Below are 24,048 nucleotides of genomic sequence, written 5' to 3' on the forward strand. Positions count from 1 at the left end.
ATGGGGGCGTGCCAATCTCGAATCCAGGGGTCACCACCCTTTTTGAGAGTGAGAGCTACTTCATGTGTCCTGATTGTGTGAAGGGCTACCAAATTGATACACGTCTGAAATAACATTTGTACAAATTACATTTCATAATATTAGAATGTGTTATTTTTAATACTTAATGATTTTAATTTTCAGGCTCTGATGATCTTAAAGATGTCTCACAACACTACCCGTGTTTTCATTTTTAAATCATAATTTCCACTAGCAAATCACAATCCTAACACTGGCGAGGTATTGGTGTGGTCCTCACGGGCTACCTGGTGCCCGCGGGCCCCACGTTGGTGACCGGTGCTCTAGTCTTAGGTCATCACAAAAAAAGCCCCAAAATCATCAGATTCTTTTGGGGGGGGGGGGGGTGCTGATATAATTATGACAAACTATTATATAAGTGCCAGTGTTCAGCCCATCCGAGTGTCCCTTTAATAAATATGAAAAAAAAAGTTAAATGCTAGTGTTGAAAATCACAAAATCATAACATCCTCAATGCTAGGTCAAAATAGCGTGGACAAATATTTCTTGTCATTTCAAAGATAGCTCTGAGAAGAATAATTCATTAAACACGTCTCACAGAATACAAATTTAGACTATGTTGCATCCAATTAGCATGGGCATCCAAAGCGAACTTTGTAGTCATAGCATCGGTGGTTATTCTGGTCTTCATTGCGACAGGCAAATCCCTCAGTGGCACTATATCTGAAAACATTAAAATGGGTTAATCATATTGTACACTCTACAGAATACATCAGAATGTGGTTGAATTTTCATATTAGAGGTAAAACAAAGCATCTACGCAGTTGTTCAAACCAACAAATGAGAACACCAGTTCTGTTGGTACACAGTTCTTTTGAACCCCCATTGTGCCCAATGTCAGCAAACAACTATCCAACAGATCGTTTCATCACAGTTGATGACCTCTGGGTAGTTGGTGCGTTAAAAAAAAAAAAAAAAAAAGAAGACATACAAAGTACCTTCAGTATACCGTATTTTCCGCACTATAAGGCACACCTAAAACCCTTCAATTTTCTCAAAGGCCAACTGTGTGATTTATAATCCGATGCGCCTAACATATGGCGTTACTGTCTCTATATTCCCCATTGAGTTTTTTCCGTTTGTTTTCCTATGCTATCTAGTGGTGATTTTTCGCAGTAACCAATTGTAACCTAAAAGGGTTCTGCCCAACACTAATGGGCATATGCATTCGCCAACACACACTCAAACAGACAACTACTTTGTGAGCTCCGCGCAGCCATTATGTAACAAAGATAATACCAAAAGCATAGTTAACTACTGACTAAACAAAAGAAGGAGGAGACAAGCAAGACTTCTAAGGATATTTAGCCCCTTGTGGATGTGAGCCCACGAGGTTTGTGTGCCTTTTTGTTGAATCAATTGTCTTCATAACTTTTGTCTTTTATTTATTGTTTTGCAATACCATTTGTATTTATATGTTTCATGTCCGCGTCTGTGACCAGTTGTCATTGTTACAGCTGCAGCGGTTGTGAAGGCATTGTATTGTATCGTATTCCCTTTAGCATAGCTCTATCTAGTGGATGCATAGCGCAACCGCAGCCACTATTCTACCTTCTAAGCGCCTTATAATGCAGTGCGCCCGATTCATGAAAACAGTTTTTAAATAGGCCATGCATTGAAGGTGCGCCTTATAATCCGAAGCGTTTTATAATGCAGAAAATACGGTGATTGTTTTTAACCAAGAAGCCAACTTACATGTAGGGTATCTGGCCGGTGTACGAAAAAGGATAATTGTCATAAGCAGTGACAACTTGAATGTCGACAGGGTAGTCGCAGATATGATTCTTTGGCCTCAGGTGAGATAGGAGCTCATAGTCTCCCGTTCCACGTGGGTCATCGTGGTTAAACCATGGAGTGTAGCACACTGTTTGGTGGACATTATTATGATTGGTTCAATAAAATCTTATTTTTTTCAATCATACTTGAATTCTAAATATGGATGCATCTGTAGATAACTACTGACTTACCATCCGGATAGCAAAATGTAAGGGGGCACTTAAAGCGCACTTCGTAATCGGAACACCTCTTCTCGTCTGAATTTTTACAGATGAAACCTGTTTCTGTATCAGCTCTGCAGAGACAAGTAGAGGTCAGTTTGTGCATTGTACTCACGACTTACAGCTTTATTCGCAGCTTTGTTCTTGGTTGAACTTAGGATGAATCTATTGTAGGGCACCCAAAATAAATAATTCACTTTGTGGTTGTGAGTTAATGATTGCTCCCCCAAGACAATGTACATGAGGCCTTTGTTATGTATGTACTCACATATAGATGACGTCGCCTGTTGAATCCACACTTGCTCCATATTTTGTCCGGGCCTCGATGGAAGTTGGCATGTGACACATTTCCGATGGGAATTGTTCCCAAATTTTTGAAATCTCTTCAAAGTCACCCTCGTTGTCGGGGTCGTCGACATCAAACCACACAGTCCAACATTCTGAAGCGAATGTCCAAGAATAGGAAGAAGATTGGTTGGTGTGGTATAAATACCAACATAACTACCATATTTTTCGCACAATAAGGCTCACCTAAAAGCATTCAATTTTCTCAAAAGCCGACAATGTGCTTTATAATCTGATGCACCTTTTAGGTGGATCAATATTCTGATTTCTTGGATGTAGTATTTTAAATATTCTGTTAAGCGCTTTGTAACACTTGCAGCGGTTGTGAAAGCTCTATATAAATAAAAGCTGTATTGTATTGTATTCTCTTTAGCATAGCTCCATCTGGGGGATGCATAGCACAACTGCAGCCACTATTGTACCTTCTATTCTGTGCGCCTTAAAACGCGGTGCGCCCTATCTATGAAAACAGTTTTAAAATAGGCCATTCATTAAAGATGCGCCTTATACAGCGAAGCGCCATATGGTGCATAAAATACAGTAGTTAAAAATAAACAAATGTCCGTTTACAGCCTGCCACCCTAAGTTTCAGCACACTTTTTCTCATTAAATAGCATGCAGAAGTGTGCCCAATGCTGGAAAATACACAATTGTGTAATTCGAAGCAAAGCCATGATAATATGGAGTAGGATCGGCAACTCTTTAAAATCATTTACATTATTTTTCAAGAAGGCATGCAATTATTTGCAGCAAAGGATTGTTGAGGGCATTTTTGTTGCTTTTTTTTTTTTTACCTCAGTGTTAATCCGTTAGATAGTCATGGTTTTAAGGTAATATTTTACGTTAATCAAATGCAGATTCTGCAGTGATAGGGGAACTGCATGGATATTCCAGAAGATTCTCGGACCATTGGATGAATTTCTGTCAGAAATTTTTTGATCCATAATGAAGGACCCTCCAAAGTGTTTTGGAGATCAGTGTTAGCATATTGCGTTGACCTGTCAAATCATGGGCTCAAGTCAAATTATTTTCAAACAAAACTACCGGTAAATTTGTGAAAAAAGAAACAAAGACAGAAAGAAAAACAATGTATCACTTTGAGAGAATTACCAGCACAAAAGCACTCGCGAAAAATTCTGCTAAATATACAGTAAGCTACTGAAAAATGGGAGGTGAAGAAATAGTGTGGCGTATTTACTGGTCCACAAGATTGAGGCAATACCAGATGTATCTGTTAAACCCATCTTTCACATCCACTTCTAACTAAGCCACATTGCGGATGGTCCCATGGAGTAGAACCTGATCTTAAGAATACCATAAGATCGAGAAAGCGAGTGTTTCTCTCTTTGCTTTGACTTTCATTTGAGAAAGCAACAAATTTAATCATGCTTACCTGGTGGGTTGCAGAAATCAAGGGGACACCTGAAACGAACCCGATAATCCGAGCAACTGCCATGCTTCTGATCGTAATTTTGACAGATGAATCCTGTCTCCACATCGGCTCTGTTGGGAAACAGAATTGGGGCATTCTCGTCTCCTGGACAGTTGCTTCAGTTCAATAGCAATCTGCTTTCAGAAATTTGCCTCCATCCCTTCACTCTAGATGTGTATCTTTTTTTTTTTTTTTAATACAGGCCCCTCTTATCAAAAGGTCATGCGTGGTAGTTTAGATATAATAAATAAGCTGAAGAAAAAGAAAGTGTTCATCAGTGCTGGATCGAGTACTTACACATGAATCACATCCCCAGTTGCAGCCACGCTGAACCCATGTATAGTTTCGACTTCAATCTGAAGTGGGGTCGCGCAGATTTTACATGGATATTTGTGACGCAGATGACTAATAGTCTCATAGTCTCCAGCACCAGAGGGATTGTCTCCGTCCAGCCATGGAGTCCAGCATTCTGTAGAAATCACCATAGGTACATTGCAAGGTTTGCTGAATAACCTAATTTTTTGGAATACATTTTAAAGGTCTTATAAAATTTATATATATATATATATATATATCTTTCAACATCATTATATGAGGGTCATTCAGTAAATATGGTGAATTTTTCAGGATAAGGACTTTTTTTTTTCAATGTAGTCTCCCAGCACTGTCACACACTTTGCCCATCAGTGCACGAGCTGCCATATTCCTTCAGCGTAAAAATCTTTGGGCTGATGTCTCAGCCAGTCGCTAACAACACTTTTGGCTTCATCGTCACTTGTAAACTTGGTGCCAACTACTGTGAACGGCTGAGGCGGGTCAAGAAAGACATAAAGAACAAAGGCAGGGATCATCAGTCAAAAGGAGTCATCTTGCATCATGAGAACACAAGGCCTCACACAGCAGCCCAAACGCTGCAGACCATCAATGAGCATGGCCGGGAACTCCTCCCTTTATCCCCGGTGGTCGATTGGTTAGCACGTTGGCCTCATAGTGCAAAGGTGCAAGGTTTGAATCCGGCTCCGGCCTTCCTGTGTGGAGTTTGCATGTTCTCCCCGTGTCTGCGTGGGTTTTCTCCGGGTACTCCGGTTTCCTCCCACATTTCGAAAACATGGATAGAAGGTTGATTGAAGGCTCTAATTTGTCCCCAAGTGTGATTGTGAGCGTGAATGGTGGCTGTTAGTCTGTGTGTGCCCTGCAATTGGCCGGCAACCAGTTCAGAGTGTACGCCACCTACTGCCCGAGGACACCCTGGATAGGCTCCAGCTTGCCCGCGACCCTCGTGAGGATAATAAACTAATATTTGTGAAATAATTAATGAATAAATATTTTTCATGGATTACATGGATCGTTTTGTCATTCAGTTGCTGACAGTGTAGCATGTCCAGCTCCGGCCCTGGAGGGCCGCTGTCCTGCCTGTTTTCCAGCTTTCCCGGCTGCAACACACCAGATTGAGATGATCAGTTCATCAGTCAGCTCTGAAGCAGCATTAGAACGTTCCTGATTATTCGAATCAGGTGTGTTGCTCCTGGGAAAGCTGGAAAACAGGCAGGACAGCGGCCCTTGAGGACCGAGGTTGCACACCCCTGGTGTAGAGGTACACTACTTGCCTGACTTGTGTGCAGGCAGCGTGGGATCGGTCGCTTGCCTCTATATGTGCCCTGTGACTGACTGGCGACCAGTTCGGGAGTTATTCCGCCTTTTGCCTAAAGTCAGCTGGGATAGGCTCGGCAAACTCCCCGCGACCCATTTCAGGATAAGCGGTGTTGAAAATGGCTGGATGTTTTGTCATTCTTATCGCAATCTGTGATGAGATTACTTCAAATGCATCGCTGATTAGGCATAATTACCATGTTCTTTGCAGAAATCGATGGGACATATGAAACGAACTTGATAATCGGAGCAGGTTCCACTCTTCTGGTCATCATTTTTACAGATAAACCCAGTATTTGCGTCCACTCTGCAGAAATGAAAGGAGTCACGCAAATCAAAACAATGTAATCACTTTAAATTAGCCTTTAAATCATTTCAGTGTGCATGTACAGTATATTTTGTGGTAAATTTATAAACTGAGCAGATCTGATTCGAGTGAAGACTCGTTTATATTTGCACCTCTATAGGAAGACACAGTTTAGCGTTATGCTTGCTCGACTTTCATAGTTAATAATAAATGGATCTCGTACTTACACAGCAATGATATCCTCGGTGGAGGACAGACTATTTCCATCGACGGTTTTGACCTCAATGTCGAGCGGGAATGGGCAGATTTCATTTGGGTTCTCAAATTGGAGTTCCTTGAGTAACTCGAAGTCTCCAGTCTCATTAGGGTTGTCTCGATTGTACCATGCAGTCTTGCATACTAAACAAATGCATCCAAAGAGGAAGATAAATAAAATAATTTGTATTATAGTCTTGGATTCAATTGGAAATGTAGAACTTACCCCAAAATGTGTGGTGTTAACATGTAGCAATTGGATCGTTGTATTAGGTACTTTTTACGTACTAATGGGACTTTTTAATTTACATATATTGTGTAAAATGTGATTCTTTAGAATCACATTCAAAAGGTATTGACGGAAAAACATTCTAAAATGAAGTGTGAAGAAGATTGAGAGAAACATGACGACGCAAAAGGGAAATGGTTATAAACACACAAAGAGCAATGATAGATGAATACCGTATTTTCCGCACAATAAGGTGCACCTAAAAGCATTCCGTTTCCTCAAAAGCCGACAGTGCGTCTTACAATCTGATGCTCCTTTTATATGGCTCAATATTCTGATTTCTTGGACATAGTATTTGAAATGTTCCGTGAAGCGCTTTGTTGCAGCTGCAGCCAGTTGTGAAAGCAGTGCATAAATAAAGCTGTATTGTGTCGTATTGCATTCCCTTTAGCGGAGCTCCATCTGGTGGATGCAGAGCACAACCGCATCCCCTATTGTGACTTTTATTCTGTGCGCCTTATAATGTGGTGCGCCCTGTGTATGAAAACAGTTTTAAAATAGGCCATTCATCGAAGCTGCGCCTTCTACTCCGAAGCGCCTTATCGTGCGGAAAATACTAGTCATAGAAATCGAAGAAAAGTTACAGAAAACACGAATGTGGGGGGGAAACAATGAGATGAAAATTAACATTTGGAAGATTGAATATGATTTTCACACTTTTCCTCACTCTGAAATGTTTTATCAATGGTGTAAAAAACGGGTTGAAATTGACTGTAGCGCATTTTGCACAATATTACCTTCTGGTTTGCAGAATTCAAGGGGGCACAAGAAACGAACTTTATAATCTGCACAATGACCATCGTGTGGCTGGTCACAATTTCGACAGACAAATCCTACGTCTGTGTCAGCTCTGTCGAGACAAAGGGCGGACTCAATCAGTATCTATCCAAAAGCATGCAAGCACTTGATGTCAGCAACATTTGTACCGGTAGTTCCTCTTGTACTCACGCCAAAATCACATCGCCTGTTGAACTAACATTGGCTCCAGATGTGGTTTTGATTTGAATTTTAATTGGATGTTTGCAGATCTTCCATGGATACTCTTTGTGCAGGTCGGGAAGAGTTTCAAAATCTCCATAGCCACAGGGGTTGTCTCGATCAAACCATGGAGTCCAGCATTCTAGAGCAATCGTTCAGAGCAGGGGTGCCAAACTCATTTTTTGTCGTGGGCCACATGCTAGTTATGGTTTCCTAAAGGATTTTGTATGGTTCTTTAGAAAATGTTCTTTAGAACAGGGGTGTCAAACATACAGCCCAACGGCCGTAACCGGCCCCCAAGGAGATTCAATCATGCCCGCAGGATCATTTGAAAGTGAAAAAAATGCATCAAAGACGATGAATGAATATTTTTAATGGGGTGCGATTCATGGAGTATCTGCTCGTCCGCTAGGCACACTGTTTTGATCAGACTAGAAGACAACATTGTTTTGATCAAAGAAGACAGCAGCAGCCTTAGTCTGTCACTGAGACAGACCCAAAACAGCAGACGCTGTCAAGGACATGTGGATACTTTATTCTTTACACATTTAATAGCACTCTCCTTAGTTTGTAAGGTGTAGGCAGGGATTACATTCGGATTTTATTTGCACATGTGCAAATGGTTTAAAAAATTCCTTTCTTTATAAATCTCGTTTAATCTTAAAGTGCATTATTATATTTTTCAATAACAATTATTTGTTAAAATTTTGTGCCTTTGTACAATCGGTGGGATCAGTTACACTGCATATATGTGAATGATCAAAGTAAATTGCACATTTGTCGAAGGAAATCTAAGGTGCTTCGTGAAATGTTTTGTAAAAGATATGTTCATTAAATTTCGACCTTTTCCTAATGTTCTTGTGCTTCCTTAGACCAAAACAAAGGAAAGACATATTTGGGCTAATTATAGCAGAGTATGGTATAATTTTAATGATCCGGCCCACTTGACATCTACCGAGGCTGTATGTGGCCCACAATGTGAAATGAGTTTGACACCCCTGCTTTAGATGGTCTGTGACTGACAATGAACCCAAATAAAGGGATGATCTCTTCATATTATATACACACAACAAATTGGTGAATAACTAGTTTTGAAACCACACGACCTAAAAAAAAAATTGTTCAAATAAAAAGGAGTATTCACAACAAAAAATGCTTGCAATATCAAAACATTTTCAAAGGTGAAGAAAAATTTGCAATTTTGGTATTTCAGCAAGAAACTTGGAGTCGATGTACATATTTAATCTACTACTACTACTAATAATAATAATTGTGACTTGTGAACCACAATCTATTTTGTGTGGTTCAAATTGTACCTCATGTTAGAGTTGCTTAAAAGAACTTCAAATACAATTTTTCTGAATAAAGATAGTAATTCTTGGGAAGGCAGCTATTCCTTTAGGTCACAGGAGTCAAACCCAAGGCCTGGGGACCAGATGCAGCCTGCCACGTCATTTTATGTTGCCCGCAAAGGAAAATCATGTGTGTCAACATCCATGATCCTTTGCTAAAATCTGTACCGAAATGTCCAATTGTCATGTGCAATAAATAACCTTGAGATTTTGCAATAACATTTTTGACCATGTTTACACTCACTTGAACAATTATTGAACAAACTATTAGAGTTGACTGATTGCAGTAATCCATCCATTTGCTGCGTCCAAGTAATAATACCATCAGACAATTAAACATTTACCGGTATTTGGTTTCACTGTCATACAGTAATTCCAAAGGGGCCCGGGACTAAAATTAGTTTGACGCCCTTGCTTTCGGTTGTCCTTAGTGTATAACAATTAAGAACCACTGCTGTTGAAGATTTTGATTTGATATTAAAGAGCGTAAATTGACACGAACAGACAAAAGGCATTACTCCTTCAACACATATACAGTAATCCCTCGTTTATCGCGGTTAATGGGGACCAAAACCACCCGCGATAAACGAAAATCCGCAAACTAGCGATCAATTACATATACAGGTAAAAAAAAAAAAGGTTTTTGGTTTTTTTAAATCCGCAAAAAGTCCGCAAACGGTCCGCGAGAAGCTGCAAAACAGCCGCCAGTCACATAGAGCAACATGTACAGTACTGTACTTCATGTGTATGCATTATTGTTTATTTTTATTTTTTTATGAATATGTTTGAAAAAATCCGAGATGCACTGAAGCCGCGATAAACAAACCGTGAAATAGCGAGGGATCACTGTGGTACAAAACAGGCTTTCATTGCTGTGAAAACACTTCATGACTAGCATGTTCGGTGAAGTTGACATTTAAAGAACGATACAGACTTAAATAAGCTACAAGTACTTCGTTTCATATGGACAAATGATTACCTTCTGGATGGCAGAAAGTGAGGGGGCACAGAAAACGAACTTCATAATCCGAGCAAATTCCACTTGATTGGTCTACATTTCTACAGATGAATCCGGTTTTTGTGTCGGACCTGCAGAGATGATACAGATCCAGATTCAGATCCAGTTGACTTAGACGCATTCATACATTCAATTTGGGCCTTTCCGCCCCTACTGTCACTGACACCCCACAAAAAAAAATCTTTTCTGTTCTGATCTCAAAGTGTTCGAGGCGAATGTAAACAACAAAAAGTTTCCAAGAACATGCGTGCAAGGTTAATGGAACACTCTAAATTGTCCCTCGGTGTCAGTGTGAGCACAGATGGTTGTTTGTTTATGTGTGGCCTGTGAATGGCTGGCAACCAGTTCAGGGTGGCCCCCGCCGACTGCCCGAAGACAGTTGGGATCGGCTCCGGCATGCCCTGCAACCCTTGTGAGGATCAGCGGATCAGAAAATGGATGGATGGATGGATGGATGAAAGTCTCGCCGTGAGAACTCAATTGTCGAGTGACACCACATTGAAATCGGTCGGTGAACTCGGGGTCCTTTTTTTCTGACTTTGCATCTCGAACCTCCCACTTCAAAGGGCCGTTGCAGTTCACTTTCCAGAGTCTGTGGTCGTAAAGGTTCAAGTTCCCACCTTCCTCGAATGCCCCAATAGACTTGCACAGCTTTTTGACATGCTCAACCCAACTTTGTTTTGAGGGCATCAGAACAACCACAAAATAGAATACAGAAACTTTATTGTCACATTCTATGGTCTAGATACAACAAAATAGCTCATGGATGCGTCAATCAAGGCACCTGCCTTGGCATTTCCTCATTGCCTATGCACCAAACAGCAGCTCAGGGTGCCCACCCTTTTTTGAGCCCTCGGACGGTGTGCAAGAGAGCACTCCCCCTGGGGACACTTTCGTTTTGCTGGGGGACTTCAAATGCTCACTTGGCCAATGACAGTGAGACCTGGAAGAGCAGGATTGGGTTGAACAACCCCCGCCCCCTTTCTTTCAGAACTTGAGTAGTGTTCTGTTGTTGGACTTCTGTGGTCATCACGGATTGTCCATAATGAACACCATTATGGGGGCAATTTTAGAGCTGTCCTGGAACCTGTAATGGCTTACAAGGCAGAGCCAACGGGACAGCTGCTCTGAGATTGTGAACCAAGACATGTTTTCTCTCTTGCAAGAAAGACACCCCCGAGTCTCCGCCAAGGCCGGTCTTTGTCGCCGATTCCGTTCTTAACCTATATGGACAGAATTTCTAGGCCCAGCCGGGGGTCTGGTTTGGTGGCCTCAGTATTGTATCTGTTTTTTGCAGATGATGTGGTGCTGTTGGCCTCTTCAGGCAGGTCTCTCCAACTCTCACTGGAACAGTTTGCATCCGAGTGTGAAGTGGAGGAGTTGAAGTATCTCACGAGTTCACGAGTGAGGGCAGGAGTGAGCGGAGGTTTGACAGGCGGATCGGTGCAGCGTCTGCTGTGATGCGGAATTATCGGTCTGTCGTGGTGAGGAAGGAGCTGGCCAAAAGACGAGGCTCTCACTTTACCTGGAACATGTGGCTGTGGAGAAGGAAGTCTGGGCTGCTAACAGCCTTAGCGGGGAAGCCCAGACTTCCCCGCTAAGGCTGTTGCCCCCGCAACCTGCCCCCGGATGAGCGGTAGAAAATGGATGGATGAACAGCATTTCCATATAAAGCAAAATAACTCCCGCTACATTTGGTTCACTACAGGAAAAAACAATCCAGCCGATTGGATTCACTTTGCATATGATTTGAGTTTATCAAGAGGCACAAAGGTGACATGGTGTTTGACTGGTTAGCACGTCGGCCTCACGGAGCAGAGGTGCAGGGTTCGATTCTGACCCCAATGGAGTTTGCATGTTCTCTGAGTGGGTTTTCTCCACGGCCAGATTCAAACCCATAACTGCTGCACTGTGAGGAGGATGTGCTAACCAGTTGGCCCCCGTGCCACTATTCTAGCAAAATGTAGTAAAAAATGGAGCCTACTTTTTAATAATTCAACAATCAGAGTTAAAACAACATCAATATAGATATCATTAAGATGAAGATGAATGTAATATTTTAGATCTTTATTTTTTTACAATAATTTTACCAATAATATATATCCATCCATCCATTTTGTGATCCGCTTATCCTCAAGGGTCACGGAGCGTGCTGTAGCCTACCCGAGCTGTTATCAGGCAGAAGGCGGGGGACACCCTGAACTGGTTGCCAGCCAATCGCAGCCATTAATAAATGGATTTAAAATATATTATTTGCTGATACTGTCTCTCTATCTGCGCCATGTCGGTGAGAAAGTCACGTGAATTTCTAAACATTTGAATCAATGCAAGGTTAAAAAAAACAAAAAGACTGCCAGGTTAGTTGGCAAATTTTAGCAACAAATAGCCCCATCATTAACAACACTATTAACCAACATCACATAGTTTTTCAGTAGATGGCAACATTGAAAGTCTATCTATCAACCTTTCTAATGGAAGAAGCCGAAAATATTGCATATATTTACTATTGTCTGTGATATTGCATAATTGCTGGACAAGAACTGTCAGAAGTGAAAGTGACGTAGCAGCTGCCTCGCCAATGTTGCAGTAATGCATCTCTCTTGAACAAATAGCAAAAAATACTTTTTTTTTAAAAAAAAAAATGCATATCCGTATTTGCCATACAATCACACAGGCTAACAGTGTCCAAAGACCAACACAAAAAGGTGAAAATATATTCAGTTTGATATTGTCTATACTGAGCCAAGGGGCGGCCCGGTAGTCCAGTGGTTAGCACGTCGACTTCACAGTGTAGAGGCCGGGTCCAATTCCAGCTCTGGCCTCCCTGTGTGGAGTTTGCATGTTCTCCCCGGGCCTGCGTGGGTTTTCTCCGGGTACTCTGGTTTCCTCCCACATTCCAAAAACATGCATGGCAGGCTGATTGAACTCTCTAAAATTGTCCCTAGGTGTGAATGTGAGCGTGGATGGTTGTTTGTCTCTGTGTGCCCTGCGATTGGCTGGCAACCGATTCAGGGTGTCCCCCGCCTACTGCCCGAAGACGGCTGGGATAGGCTCCAGCACCCCCCGCGACCCTAGTGAGGATTAAGCGCTTCGGAAAATGGATGGATGGATGGATATACTGAGCCATGAGCAGTAACTCACAAAAGACATTGATAACTCATGCGATGTCATGGATAAATACAACAGTGCCATTAGGTGAAATGGTACGGACCAGCGAAATCTCTTGAGAGAAAGAGGCAATGCGAAGGCAGCTTTAAAAAAAATGTGTTTTTTTAATTTAAGAAGATAATGTTTGGCAGAATAATACATATCTATATATTTTTTAAAACAATTGCTCCGTACTATATTTCTGTTCAGGACTGCCTACAACACAATTCTTCCATTTCCTCTGTTTTGTGATTTTATGTCCTGTTTTTATACAATATTTCTCTTATCTTAAACAATATTTCTCTTATTTATTTATGTCCTTGGGTGGCATGAAAGGCGCTTTTGAATAAAATGTATTATTATTATTATTACCGTATATTTACATGAAAATATTTTGTATGGAAGAGACCAGTTCTTTCCCAGTGGTAAGTGAGTGACAATATATCGGGTTGTATGAATAACACTTTGAAACAAGGAACTTGGATTACGATTATTACGTTTAGCTCACCGATGTGGCCTACATTATGTAAAATCTTTTTCTTTTTTTTTTTACACGATGTAAAAGCTAAATGTCGAGCCATAAATGGAAGTGATGTAAGAACTGGCTTGCCAATGTGACGTGAGCAGCAGTTAAATATTGAACAAATAAAATGGTGGCCTTTCGAACAGCCAACCGCACGGCACACATAGACAAACAACCATTTCCGCTCACAACCACACCTTGGGACAATTTAGAGCACAGCTATCAAACTCAAGACCACGTCATTTTATAACTTCCATGATCCTTGTTAAAATATGGACCAAAATGTCAAATTGCCATGAATAAAGTTGAAGTTTCGCAATCATTTTGTTCCCCTGGTTACACTCACTTGAACAATAATTGAGCAAACAAAGAGTTGACTTTTTCAAAACTAGTAATCCATCAATTTGTTGTGTACAAGTCATAATACGATGAGATGATGAAAGATTTATTTGGTTTCATAACTAACATAACTCTTAAGTTGCCGGCGACAAAAATGTGTTTGCCACCCCTGATTTAGAGCGTTTAATCAAGTGAGCCCCGCGGCTGCCGCAACATGTGCGGGCGAGAGAGGGAGTGAGAGAGAGCACACACACAGCTTGGTGACTCGCCGGGGAGCCGAGCAAGAAAGAAAGCGAGCTAGTCTTCTTCGACCCCTGGTGCTATAGTTAAATTGTCTCGCAGAATTTCTGAACGTTCTCCTCTGTAGTATCGGCTCACTGTTAAACGTTTTTAAATTTAAAAAATTAACGTAATGGCCACCAAAGCACAGTATTGGCTGGAACAGCTATTCCTTCGTCTTGAAAAAGTCACCATTTCTTTTTCACTTTGAAAAGCACCAGCGCCAGCCCAACTCGGGAACGACCTCCAAGCGGTGTTGGGCGTGCCTTCGGGCTACAAACAGTTCCCAGTCCCCTCCATACAGCGTCCTGGTAACTTGGAATAAACGGAAGCCAAAACTTCATGTGCCTGTGTATTTTCTATCTATCCATTTTCTGATCCGCTTTATCCTCACGAGGGTCGCGGGGCGTGCTGGAGCCTATCTCAGCTGTCTTTGGGCAGTCGGCGGGGGGACACCCTGAGTCGGTTGCCAGCCAATCACAGGGCACACATAGACGAACAATCGTCTGCACTCACACTCACACCTCGGGACAATTTCAAGTGTTCCATTAAGCTGCCATGCATGTTTTTGGAACGGGGGTGGAAACCGGAGTACCCAGAGAAAACCCACGCAGGCATGGGGAGAACAAACTACACAAAGGAAGGAGCTGGAATCAAACCCTGCACCGCTGCACTGTGAGGCGAGATGTGCTAACCAGTTGTTCACCACGCTGCCGCCTTTCCCCCAGAAATACGTCATGAGCACCAGCTCCAAAGATCATTTGAATCTTGGCTTTACTATTGCTTGGTGGTGGAGTTTGGACTTCAGAAAGTGACAAGAATAAAAACTTCCTTTGCGCTCGCTCTGAGTGGCTTTGGTTGTTGCTACGCATCCTTACAACCTTGTTTATTATTATTATTATTATTATCACTGCCACGACTCCAATATTTAACAAGCATTTTAAATATTCCCTGAAAATGATGATAACGTGTTGGAACTTTGTTGAAAGCATTTTTTTGCCCCCAAGCTAAGCCCTTGAACGTATACTTCATCTAAAAAAATAATAATAATAAAAAATCAGGTGTGTATATTTGTGCTGCATCCACTACTTACTTATGGATTGTCTCGCCTGTTGAATCCACGCTCTCTCCAGATAAAGTCCGAGCCTCAATTTGAATTGGCACATGGCAGATTTCCATTGGGTTCTCACGGCGCAGTTTACTGAGGGTCTCATAGTCTCCATTGTTATCGGGGTTGTCGTGATTATACCATTTAGTCCAGCATTTTTTGTCTTTCGTCCAAGAGGCATAAGGTGGAGTTGGTGTGGTTGTAGTGTCATGGAAGAAGATGAACAAAAATTAGTTTGACAAAGCACATGGATTTAAAAAAAAAAGCCTCGAACAATATGTGATTAAAAAGCATGAATCATCACTTGGAGATCAAAGTTCCAAAAATGTCACCATTTGACCAACATTTAACCAAATGAGAAAAGACTCAAGTGTATTCTGATAATTGTCAGACCACATTTCAACGTTAGATGTGTTTATACACCCTTATGTGAGTCGCACCTATAATACTGAAGGTGTTTTGCTTTTTTAAGTTTGAGACCTCATTCCTGAGCTTTATGCGGAATAAACAAAATGAGTAGCATGCTTACGATTGCCGCCGGCTTGCACGTGATTTGCTAGAAGAATACAGACACAAACAATGCATATTTTTGATGTTTGTTTTTCAAGTTATCAAATGATATGTGTGTGTGTGTGTGTGTGTGTGTCTGACAGATAGATGGAACGATGTTTAACGGGAGCATTGTGCAGTTCAAGGTTGCATTGCTTAAAATGGATCTTACCAGTATGCAGTAGCACAAGTGTGATCCCCAACTGTCGGAAAACATGTCATGTTAGATGCTGTGTATTGTGTTCTGTGAAATGTAACACTGTTAAATTGAGAGAATATTTCTGCATTACCCATTTTGTCATCATTGGAGATGTCATATTTCATAGCAAGGTGGGAGGGAGGTTCTTTTAAAAAAACAACAACAACAACAATTGATTTTACAAGCATTATTAGCATTTGTTAGATAAGGGCTCTTTGGCGCATATTAGCTGAGTTGAGCCAGGGCGTTATTTTGCGGTGACCTTTCTCTTGCCATCTCTCAACGGAAAAAGAAAGGTCACTGCAAGTTGACGTCGTGTCTCAAGTCCCCTATCTAATCGTACGCACCAAAGAGGCACAGTCTAACTAACACCTTCAACAAGTCACAACTGCGAGTATACAACGAATTTTCAAGAGAGTAAGCTGAATTGTACAAGTGATATATCGTGCGAGGAAAAACATGGAAATGCTTACAGTGCATGATGCTGCTGTCGACGTCCTTTGTCAGCGATGGAAAACTCTGCAGCCTTAAATACTTGGAATGGGTGGATCCATTCATTCCGAGGAGCAAATTAATGGTTGGAATTCTTTGAGCATATGCGCAATTAAAGATAATCAGAAGTTGTTTAGTCTTGAGCTGAAGTCACAGCTGTGAGTTTATTCTCTGTGTTGGTAGCAGTACCTCGAAATGGAATGCCTGTTAAAGTGACGTTTGAAGACAAGGCCCATTGAGGCAAAAATCGAGGCACGCTTACTTGCCTAATCTTATCACGGGATTGTTCCATGTTTCGTTTCCTACTTCCCAGAAAGCAAAGAACTCCTCAATGTTATTTCAGAACCTGACAAACGCTAGCTGCACTTCATTGCAAATAGCATCATCGACATTGATGCTAGCTAAGCGTTAGCCCACGCGTTATTACGTTCCCATAAACTGTCACGAATCACGTGCATCCTTCAAATGCCTATGTCGATTATTTCTCATTAACTCGCTGATAAAACAGCATCAATCGTGCTTGAAAGCAAGTGTCCAAATATAACAATTGCATGCACAGTTCAAGAGAGACGATGCCATGAAAGTCATCCAAGACGGCACCCTAATTGGCATCAGTCGGCAAGTGCTCTTCAAGAGTTTAGCTTTTTATGTTTGTTTGTTTCTTTGTTTTTCGTTGTTGTTTTTGTCTTTTGTTTTGTCACGTGGTGTTTGTTGTTACTTCGTGTGGACCCGATGTGGACTGTTTTCAGCGTTTTTGGCCACGATATTCTTCAAAAGAGAAGAATATGTGCTTGGAGTTTGCGCTTTCTTGGCAGCACGCGTGGACCATCACTACACATCATTTCATTTGCAGGAATGTTGGCGCGATTTGACTGTCACCGCTGGACAGCCCCGGTATTTTCTGTAGTGGAGGTAGGCACCACATTTCTATCTTCACCGCTGGAGAGAAAATACATTCCACTTCTTTATTAATTGGCTTGCATTCAAATTAACCACAGGCATTGCGGCCTTGCTGTTTTGGCGAATACAAGATAGTCTAGAAACAAAAGATGGGAACACCAGATATTTATCATCAGTCCACATCAATACCTCAAAATAGGCCGTCCAAGGTACACTTATTAGGTACGGCGTATTTTCAATTCGCTCAGACAGGTGCATAGTGCAGCATGCAAGTGAATGTAATCTTTGTTGGTGCTCAGCTATAATAATTCAAAAATCACCAAACATTTCTGATGGTCATTTGTGTTTGTATTTGCAGGTATTTATTTCACTTTCAGTATGGGAATGAATAAAGCTAGATAAATAGAGGGAAGAAATTTCATCTGTGCTGTATGTCACACATAAAGTGCATTTGACAATGAAGCTTATCCAATCCAATCCAATAATGCAATGTGGAATACAGTACAAAGTACTGTATATGTTAAATTAGTAATTTATTGGAGAAATAATTTACATTTTAATGATTACAACCTGATGACTTATTTTAGGGAGCTGAGCCTAAAGACGCAGAAAATAAGCTGAAATTCCCAACTCTATTGATTAGATGGGTGATTGAGCAGGTTCTGCAGATTCTACAAGGAAGCCTTCATCATTCTTGTGAAAATGTTGGAGATGTCAGATTTTGCATTCAACCCTTTCATGCACCAATAATGATGACCTGTACCCTGATAACGTGATAAGCTGTCCACTATAGTAACCGCTCTCACTCAAAGTGTTAAATGATATCAAAGGCTTCTTTGAAAGACTTTGTCAAAAAAAGCTATTTCTTTTCCAAGTTGTTTTCTTGTTTATTTTACAGCTGAGCTCTTCTTTTTGTGATCACAATTTAAGGCGAGATTTAAAAACACTTCATATTTGCATGTTCACTATTTTAAGTGGAATGGAAAGTCTTGTGCCGGTATATGGCAAGTTTTGGCTGGTATTAATTATTTGACGATAAGACTTCTGAAAATGCGGGAAGTAGTGCTAAGGTGCGATTAAATGTGCCACGGGGTGAGTGCAAACCAGCGAGGAGTGAGGAAATCCGAATCATGCTTCAATCCTGGCACCAGGCAACTCCATCCAGTGCAGTGGTTCTTCACCTGGATTCGATGTCATTCCATTCTTTTATGTACAGTTGTTGACAATGAGCCCACAGAAAGCAGAAAAGTGTTTCTCATTATCAAGCACAATGCGAGTGGTTCGATAGGACATCCTGAGTTACCCAACGTGCAAGTATTTTACTGTTCTTGGCTCACACCTGTTATTTTGTGTAATTAGTCTAAATGTCAAACAAAGCCGCCCCGGGCACAAAAATGGCTCAACCCTAATTCTATTTTAGGTCCCTCCCTTGCAGTTGATGTTTAGAACTGAATGTCAAAGGAGTCATCTTTTATCTTTCATGACAATGTTCCAGGTAGGTGCCTCCCTCTCTCACCTGACTCATCATTCATCTGTTTTCTTCCATTTCAAGTATTCAAGTTATGTTTGTGGGGACGGCACTCCCAGTCCCCTCCATTACCACCTCAACATGGTGGAGGGGCTTGAGTGGCTGAGCGAGCCGAGGATGATCCGGAAAGTATTCCAAGCGCTTCCATTTTTCCGCATTTTGTGATGCTATGGCCCTCTTCCAAAACGGAATAGACCAGCTCGTCACCATCTATCACCACCAACCAGCAGGGCCAAAGCCTCATGCTTGTCTTGCTGGGTCACGGTGGCACAGTTAGTGTGGTGGGTTGTCCAATGTCCGAAGGGTTGGTGGGTCAAATCCCAGCTCTGACTGTCTGCTGCCAATGTGTTCTGGTGCAAGAAAATGAACCTAAATTGCTCCCAGTGGCCCTGCCAATGCCCAGCAAAATAATAATATTTTTTTTTCTTGTATTTTAACTGTAACCAGCATGCCAATGTTGCCTTGCTGTAAGCTGCTGACACCAGCAAGAAAGCACAACAAAACCATCATATGGTGTTTACAATGATGAGCACTAATGGTGGTCTATGCTGTTTTTTTCTTTATCAGGGTTACCACAGGTAAGGTTTAAGGTTCAAGGTCAACTTTATTGTCAAATATGCTTACATGTGACATGACACCTTGCTACCAATTTTTTGGACATAGTATAATATCCGAGATGGAAGAGATATCAGTTAATGATCCCGCGAAGGAACCACTGGCGGCCCCACAAGGAGATGATGAGGCGGAGGGTGGAGCTGAAGTTTGTGAACCGACTGATGACAGAATGTGACTTCTGTCAGTGCAAGTATGTTGAAATCAACCATGCGGTGGAGAAGAACCAAGCCCTGAAGTGTGATCTAGACAGGAGGAATGTAGATGAGGAGTATGACACAACGTTCAACTAAAAATCTTTTACTATGGTATCCACCCATCCATTTTCTGATCCGCTTTATCCTCACAAAGCTCGCGGGGCGTGCTGGAGCCCAGCCCAGCTGTCTTCGAGCAGTAAGCGGGGGACACCCGTAACTGGTTCCAAGCCAATCGCAGGGCACACATAGACAAACAACCATCTGCGCTAACACTCACACCTAGGGACAATTTAGAGCAGCGGTGCCAATACGTTGATTGTGATGGACCGGTAGCTCGCGGACTGGTCCCAAGTCGATTGCGAGTGGTGTAAAGGGGGAAAAAAAAACACAAAATAAAAACCTCAAAACATTTGTATGTCAATGTGCGTGTTATTAATATGATATATTTATGTCTTATGTCTACTTTATTTTTCTGTTTCGTTCTTTTGAGGGGCCGTTATGGCTGTTGCTCATCATGGCATGCGTGTGTAAGTGCGTGAGTATGCGCGGTAACGGGTCGATTGCGGGAGGAGGTTAGCTGATCGAAAAGTAGATCTTCGGTCAAAAAGGTTGGGCACCCCTGATTTAGAGTGTTCCATTAACCTGCCAGGCTCATTTTTCGAATGTGGGAGGAAACCACGTGGAGAACATGCAAACTCCACAAACTCTGCACCTCTGCATTGTGAGGCCGACGCGCTAACCAGTCGAACACCAGGCTGTGTATGTGTGTGTCTCTCTCTCTCTCTCTCTCTCTCTCTCTTTCTCTCTATTATAATATATATATATATATATATATATATATAAAAAACAACTTGAAGGTTGCTGATGGTGCAGCGGTATACTCGCCTGACTTGTGTGTTGGCATCGTGCAATCGGTTCCCACTCAGTGACGGTGTGGATGTGGGTGTCATTGGTGTTTGTCTCTCAGTTGTGCCCTGCAACTGACTGGCGGCGAATTCAGGGTGTAGTCTGCCTTCCGCCAAAGTCAGCTGGTATAGGCTCCAGCAACTCTCTGCGACCCAGTTCAGGATAAGCGGTGTTGAAGATGGATGGATAAGATAAGATTTTGTCTTTATTTGTCCCACACTGGGGAAATTTGCAGTCTAAAGCAGCAAAATGGGGGGTGGGGACAAAGTGTTTCATTGCACAAAATAAATGTTTCAGAAAAGAACTGTACACAGTTCAATATAAGTGCAATATAAAATATAGCAATATAAATTAGCAATAGCATAAGAAACACAGCATAAGGTGGCTGTGCTATTTAATGGATGAATTGATGGAACCACTTGAACCATACTTGGACTGTTGCAGTGAATGCTGTCTCGTTTAGTAAATGAAGCACTTTCACTTTAAGAGTAGCATTGGGTAAAGTCCCATGAGAACACATAAGCGAGTGAGACTCACAAATTGTATTTTATAAATACAATAAGTTCACAAAAAAATATGTTTGCAGGTAAAGCAGAAACCATAAAGGGAATGTTGACTTTATAAATTACTTTTCTTTAAAAAAAAAAAAAAAAAAGTTAAATCATTCAATAAATGCAATTCATTTTTAAATCATTGCTCTTTCTCAAACTAAAACACAGTTGACACAGACTGAAACATGATTACCTTTTGTCACGTTTGGTATTTTGGTCTGTTAGATGTTCAGGTCAGTATCAGGTTTATTTCTGAATTTATCTGCTACGTTAAAAAAAATAAAATACAGTTGACCATGCACCCTATCTGCTCTTGTTCAATTTTTTTTCTACACCGGAACAGCCTCATCTACATGGCCGAGATCCTCGTGAGAAGTGCCAATTATGCAGCATACGCAGGCAAATGACACGGCCCGTGGAAAATGTTTTTTCCGTCTGCGCTGCAAGCCACTAAAAAATGAACGGAGTGTCAGAGATTTTCTCGGACAAAGTTAAAGAAATGACTCGGCACACAGGAAAATTGTCTTCAATATCGGCGGGAGCGGATCTCTGAGAGCGAACGACGGTTAGCTGCTCCGCGATCACACTCTCAGTCCCGCCACCGCGAGTTCGACATTTTATTGTAACATATGCAAAATACAAGAAAAACACTGCCCCCGATGTTTGCATGCCGCACCCCGGTCCGGCTCCTCGGTAGTGATTGGTTACCTGTTTTTCCAACTTGAACCACCAGTACATTGGCGCCTTTTCTGTCTGGTCTACATCGAATTAGCATGTTGTAGACTTTGCGGATGGTCAATGTCGTCTGGGCGCGACGGGTGTTCTCAACTCGTCTTTTGTTGCTCAACCGCTGTTCCCGAATTATTCATTCCCCTTTTGTGACCGAGTGTCGCCTTCTCCCCTGTGGTTGTCCACCTGTATTGACGTGCTAATTGTGGACTTCAACAGTCCCCCGGCCAGATGGCCGGCGCCTTTGTGTGCAGGCATTTGGGGGTGCTGGATACGCACCCAAACGTTTCGATGTGCCCAAATTAAATGCAACTTTAAACATGATACAATTTTGCTCATAGATTCCTCTAACACGGAGTTATCAAAATCGAGAATCGTTTGGAAACAAAATTGAAACAATGAATGGGAATCAAAGGATGGCAAAGCCGCTATGTTTTGTTCTGTCATACTCTTGGCAGTGACTGCTACATTTGCAATAAATACTATGCCGTAATGCTACATAATGATGTTTAATCCGCCCATTGACAGCGTTAATGCCGATATGTCAGACTACAGTCAAGAGTGCAACCAGCACGATAAAGGTAGATAGAAACAAGAAACATGGGAACTAAAATGTGAAGAAAAAAAATCGCTGGTAATAATTTTGATTGGCTGGTGTTTAAAAAAACTTCATTTAGAACCCTGTTTACAGCTCATTTCTTTGGACAAACAAGTCAGGAAATAATACATTCCAAAAATATAAATAAATTGAAAAGTGACTTCGCCAAAATATAGTGTTACTTGAAATGTTTTTCGCATTGACTACGGGATTTTGAGGTACATCCCTATTTACCGACAGCATAGGAGATTATGTTTGCGTTTGCACATTCAGTACTTAAAATGTTTTATTATTATTATTATTATTTAGTCCTGGTTTTTTTTGTAATTTGTAAAAAAAAAAAACATTTCAAGCAATAACCTTTTCCTTATATTGTAGAGAGAGAGCGCCACCTGGATATTAGTGTGAATGGAATGGGTGGAAACAATGGGGATGGAAAAAATACATTGGATTGGAATAAAAAACTATGAAGTGGTTCATTTTTGGAACAATGAGCTCAGTTTTTTTTAAAAATCAATTATGAACTATGAACCGAATTAGTTCATTTTAAAATTTGTGAGCTGAACTTTGAAATAGTTTGCACCGTGAATCATCTGTCCCAACACTGGCCATGAGCCACACAGTTTAGTGCGCAGTCAACCAGTCCTTTGATGTGTACAGTATGTGAGGCTTGCACAAGAGAGTCAACAGTTACATGGTAGGAACACCCTGTTCTAAAAAAAAATGTTTGGAGACTTGAGTTCATGCTAATGATAACGCTTAGAGAGTAATGGAATACATTCACGGCATTGTGTAAAAAGGCTCATGTATTCTGCTCCAGGTAAAATGAAGAAAAAATTAAATCAGATTTAAAGGAAAAATTTAATGACCAATGAGATTATTTTGCATGATGACAATTTTAACGCAGTAAGAGACTGTTGAGTCTTCGGCCGCTTTCAAGACAGCAAGCAGCTCACCAAGTCGATAGGTTATCACAATGTAGCTCTGTGGGCCACTGTGACTCCATTTGCACAGTCGTACCCGCAAACAAACCAGAGATCATTTCCGTACTTTGGGCCACAGGAGTAAAGTCATGTTGACGAGAAAAGCCCAACAGGATATGCCCTTTATGAGGAGAGGCATATTGAAACATTTACAAACAAAAGTGTGAATTGTCAAAGTTGTCCAGACTGCTAGAGCGAAGCTAGCTAGCTTGCTGGCAAGCAGCACACCGCTGAAGTCCTACAGGTGTTTTACCTCCTGTCACAAGTTACACAATTACTAATTTAAACGTTTCATACACCGTGTAACCAGATAACTGTCAACTGTATTAACCGCTGTCCCTGAAAGGGCTAAAATATATTAAGATAATACACATATCATCAGTATTGGCTCATAATGTGTATGTCTGCTTGTGTGTTAATTCACTGCAAACTTTATGAGGAGAGGCTCTTGACAGGCCAAAGACCAGAAATGTGCCAGAGGAACTACAGTAAATCAAAGTAATCGTTGAAGTAAATATCCCGATTAGGGCCGTGAGCGAGCTGGAGCCTTTCCCAGTTGACTTTGATCAATCTTGGACTCATTTTATCGATTTGTTTGTGCTCAACCAACATAATGACTACGGATTGTCATAGTTCCAGCATATTTTTGGCAGACGCTCATGATGTCAACTGGAGTTGTGCCTCTCCCAGACCTGTGAGTGATGCAA

At 41.4% G+C, this 24,048-nt stretch overlaps 1 protein-coding gene across 1 annotated transcript; it reads right to left on the minus strand.

The window, feature by feature from the left end:
* Nucleotides 1-647: 647 nt before the first annotated feature.
* On the minus strand, nucleotides 648-15,951 carry LOC147197694 (mucin-5AC-like). The gene is made up of 15 exons (XM_086125769.1): nucleotides 15,937-15,951; nucleotides 15,819-15,849; nucleotides 15,627-15,653; nucleotides 15,083-15,260; nucleotides 9,663-9,772; nucleotides 7,302-7,473; nucleotides 7,091-7,203; nucleotides 6,037-6,208; nucleotides 5,700-5,809; nucleotides 4,150-4,321; nucleotides 3,814-3,923; nucleotides 2,344-2,515; nucleotides 2,046-2,149; nucleotides 1,774-1,942; nucleotides 648-741 (listed from the first exon to the last, which is right to left on the minus strand). Exons 1-15 carry the CDS (start codon nucleotides 15,949-15,951, stop codon nucleotides 648-650), a joined length of 1,749 nt encoding a protein of 582 aa, XP_085981895.1.
* Between the last annotated feature and the right edge of the window lie 8,097 nt (nucleotides 15,952-24,048).

The sequence above is a fragment of the Hippocampus guttulatus genome, chromosome 12 (assembly GCF_054856545.1).
Source record: "Hippocampus guttulatus isolate MCC_2025c chromosome 12, RoL_Hgut_1.0, whole genome shotgun sequence".
NCBI classification, from domain to species: Eukaryota; Metazoa; Chordata; class Actinopteri; order Syngnathiformes; family Syngnathidae; genus Hippocampus; species Hippocampus guttulatus.

What these genes read in the sequence shown, in the direction of transcription:
- LOC147197694 (XM_086125769.1), bottom strand. An exon ending in ACTTGTGCTACTGCATACTG is followed by an intron (nt 15,654 to 15,818) that starts GTAAGATCCATT and finishes GTATTCTTCTAG; the next exon opens with CAAATCACGTGCAAGCCGGC. An exon ending in ACCGAGGATATCATTGCTGT is followed by an intron (nt 5,810 to 6,036) that starts GTAAGTACGAGA and finishes TCATTTCTGCAG; the next exon opens with AGTGGACGCAAATACTGGGT.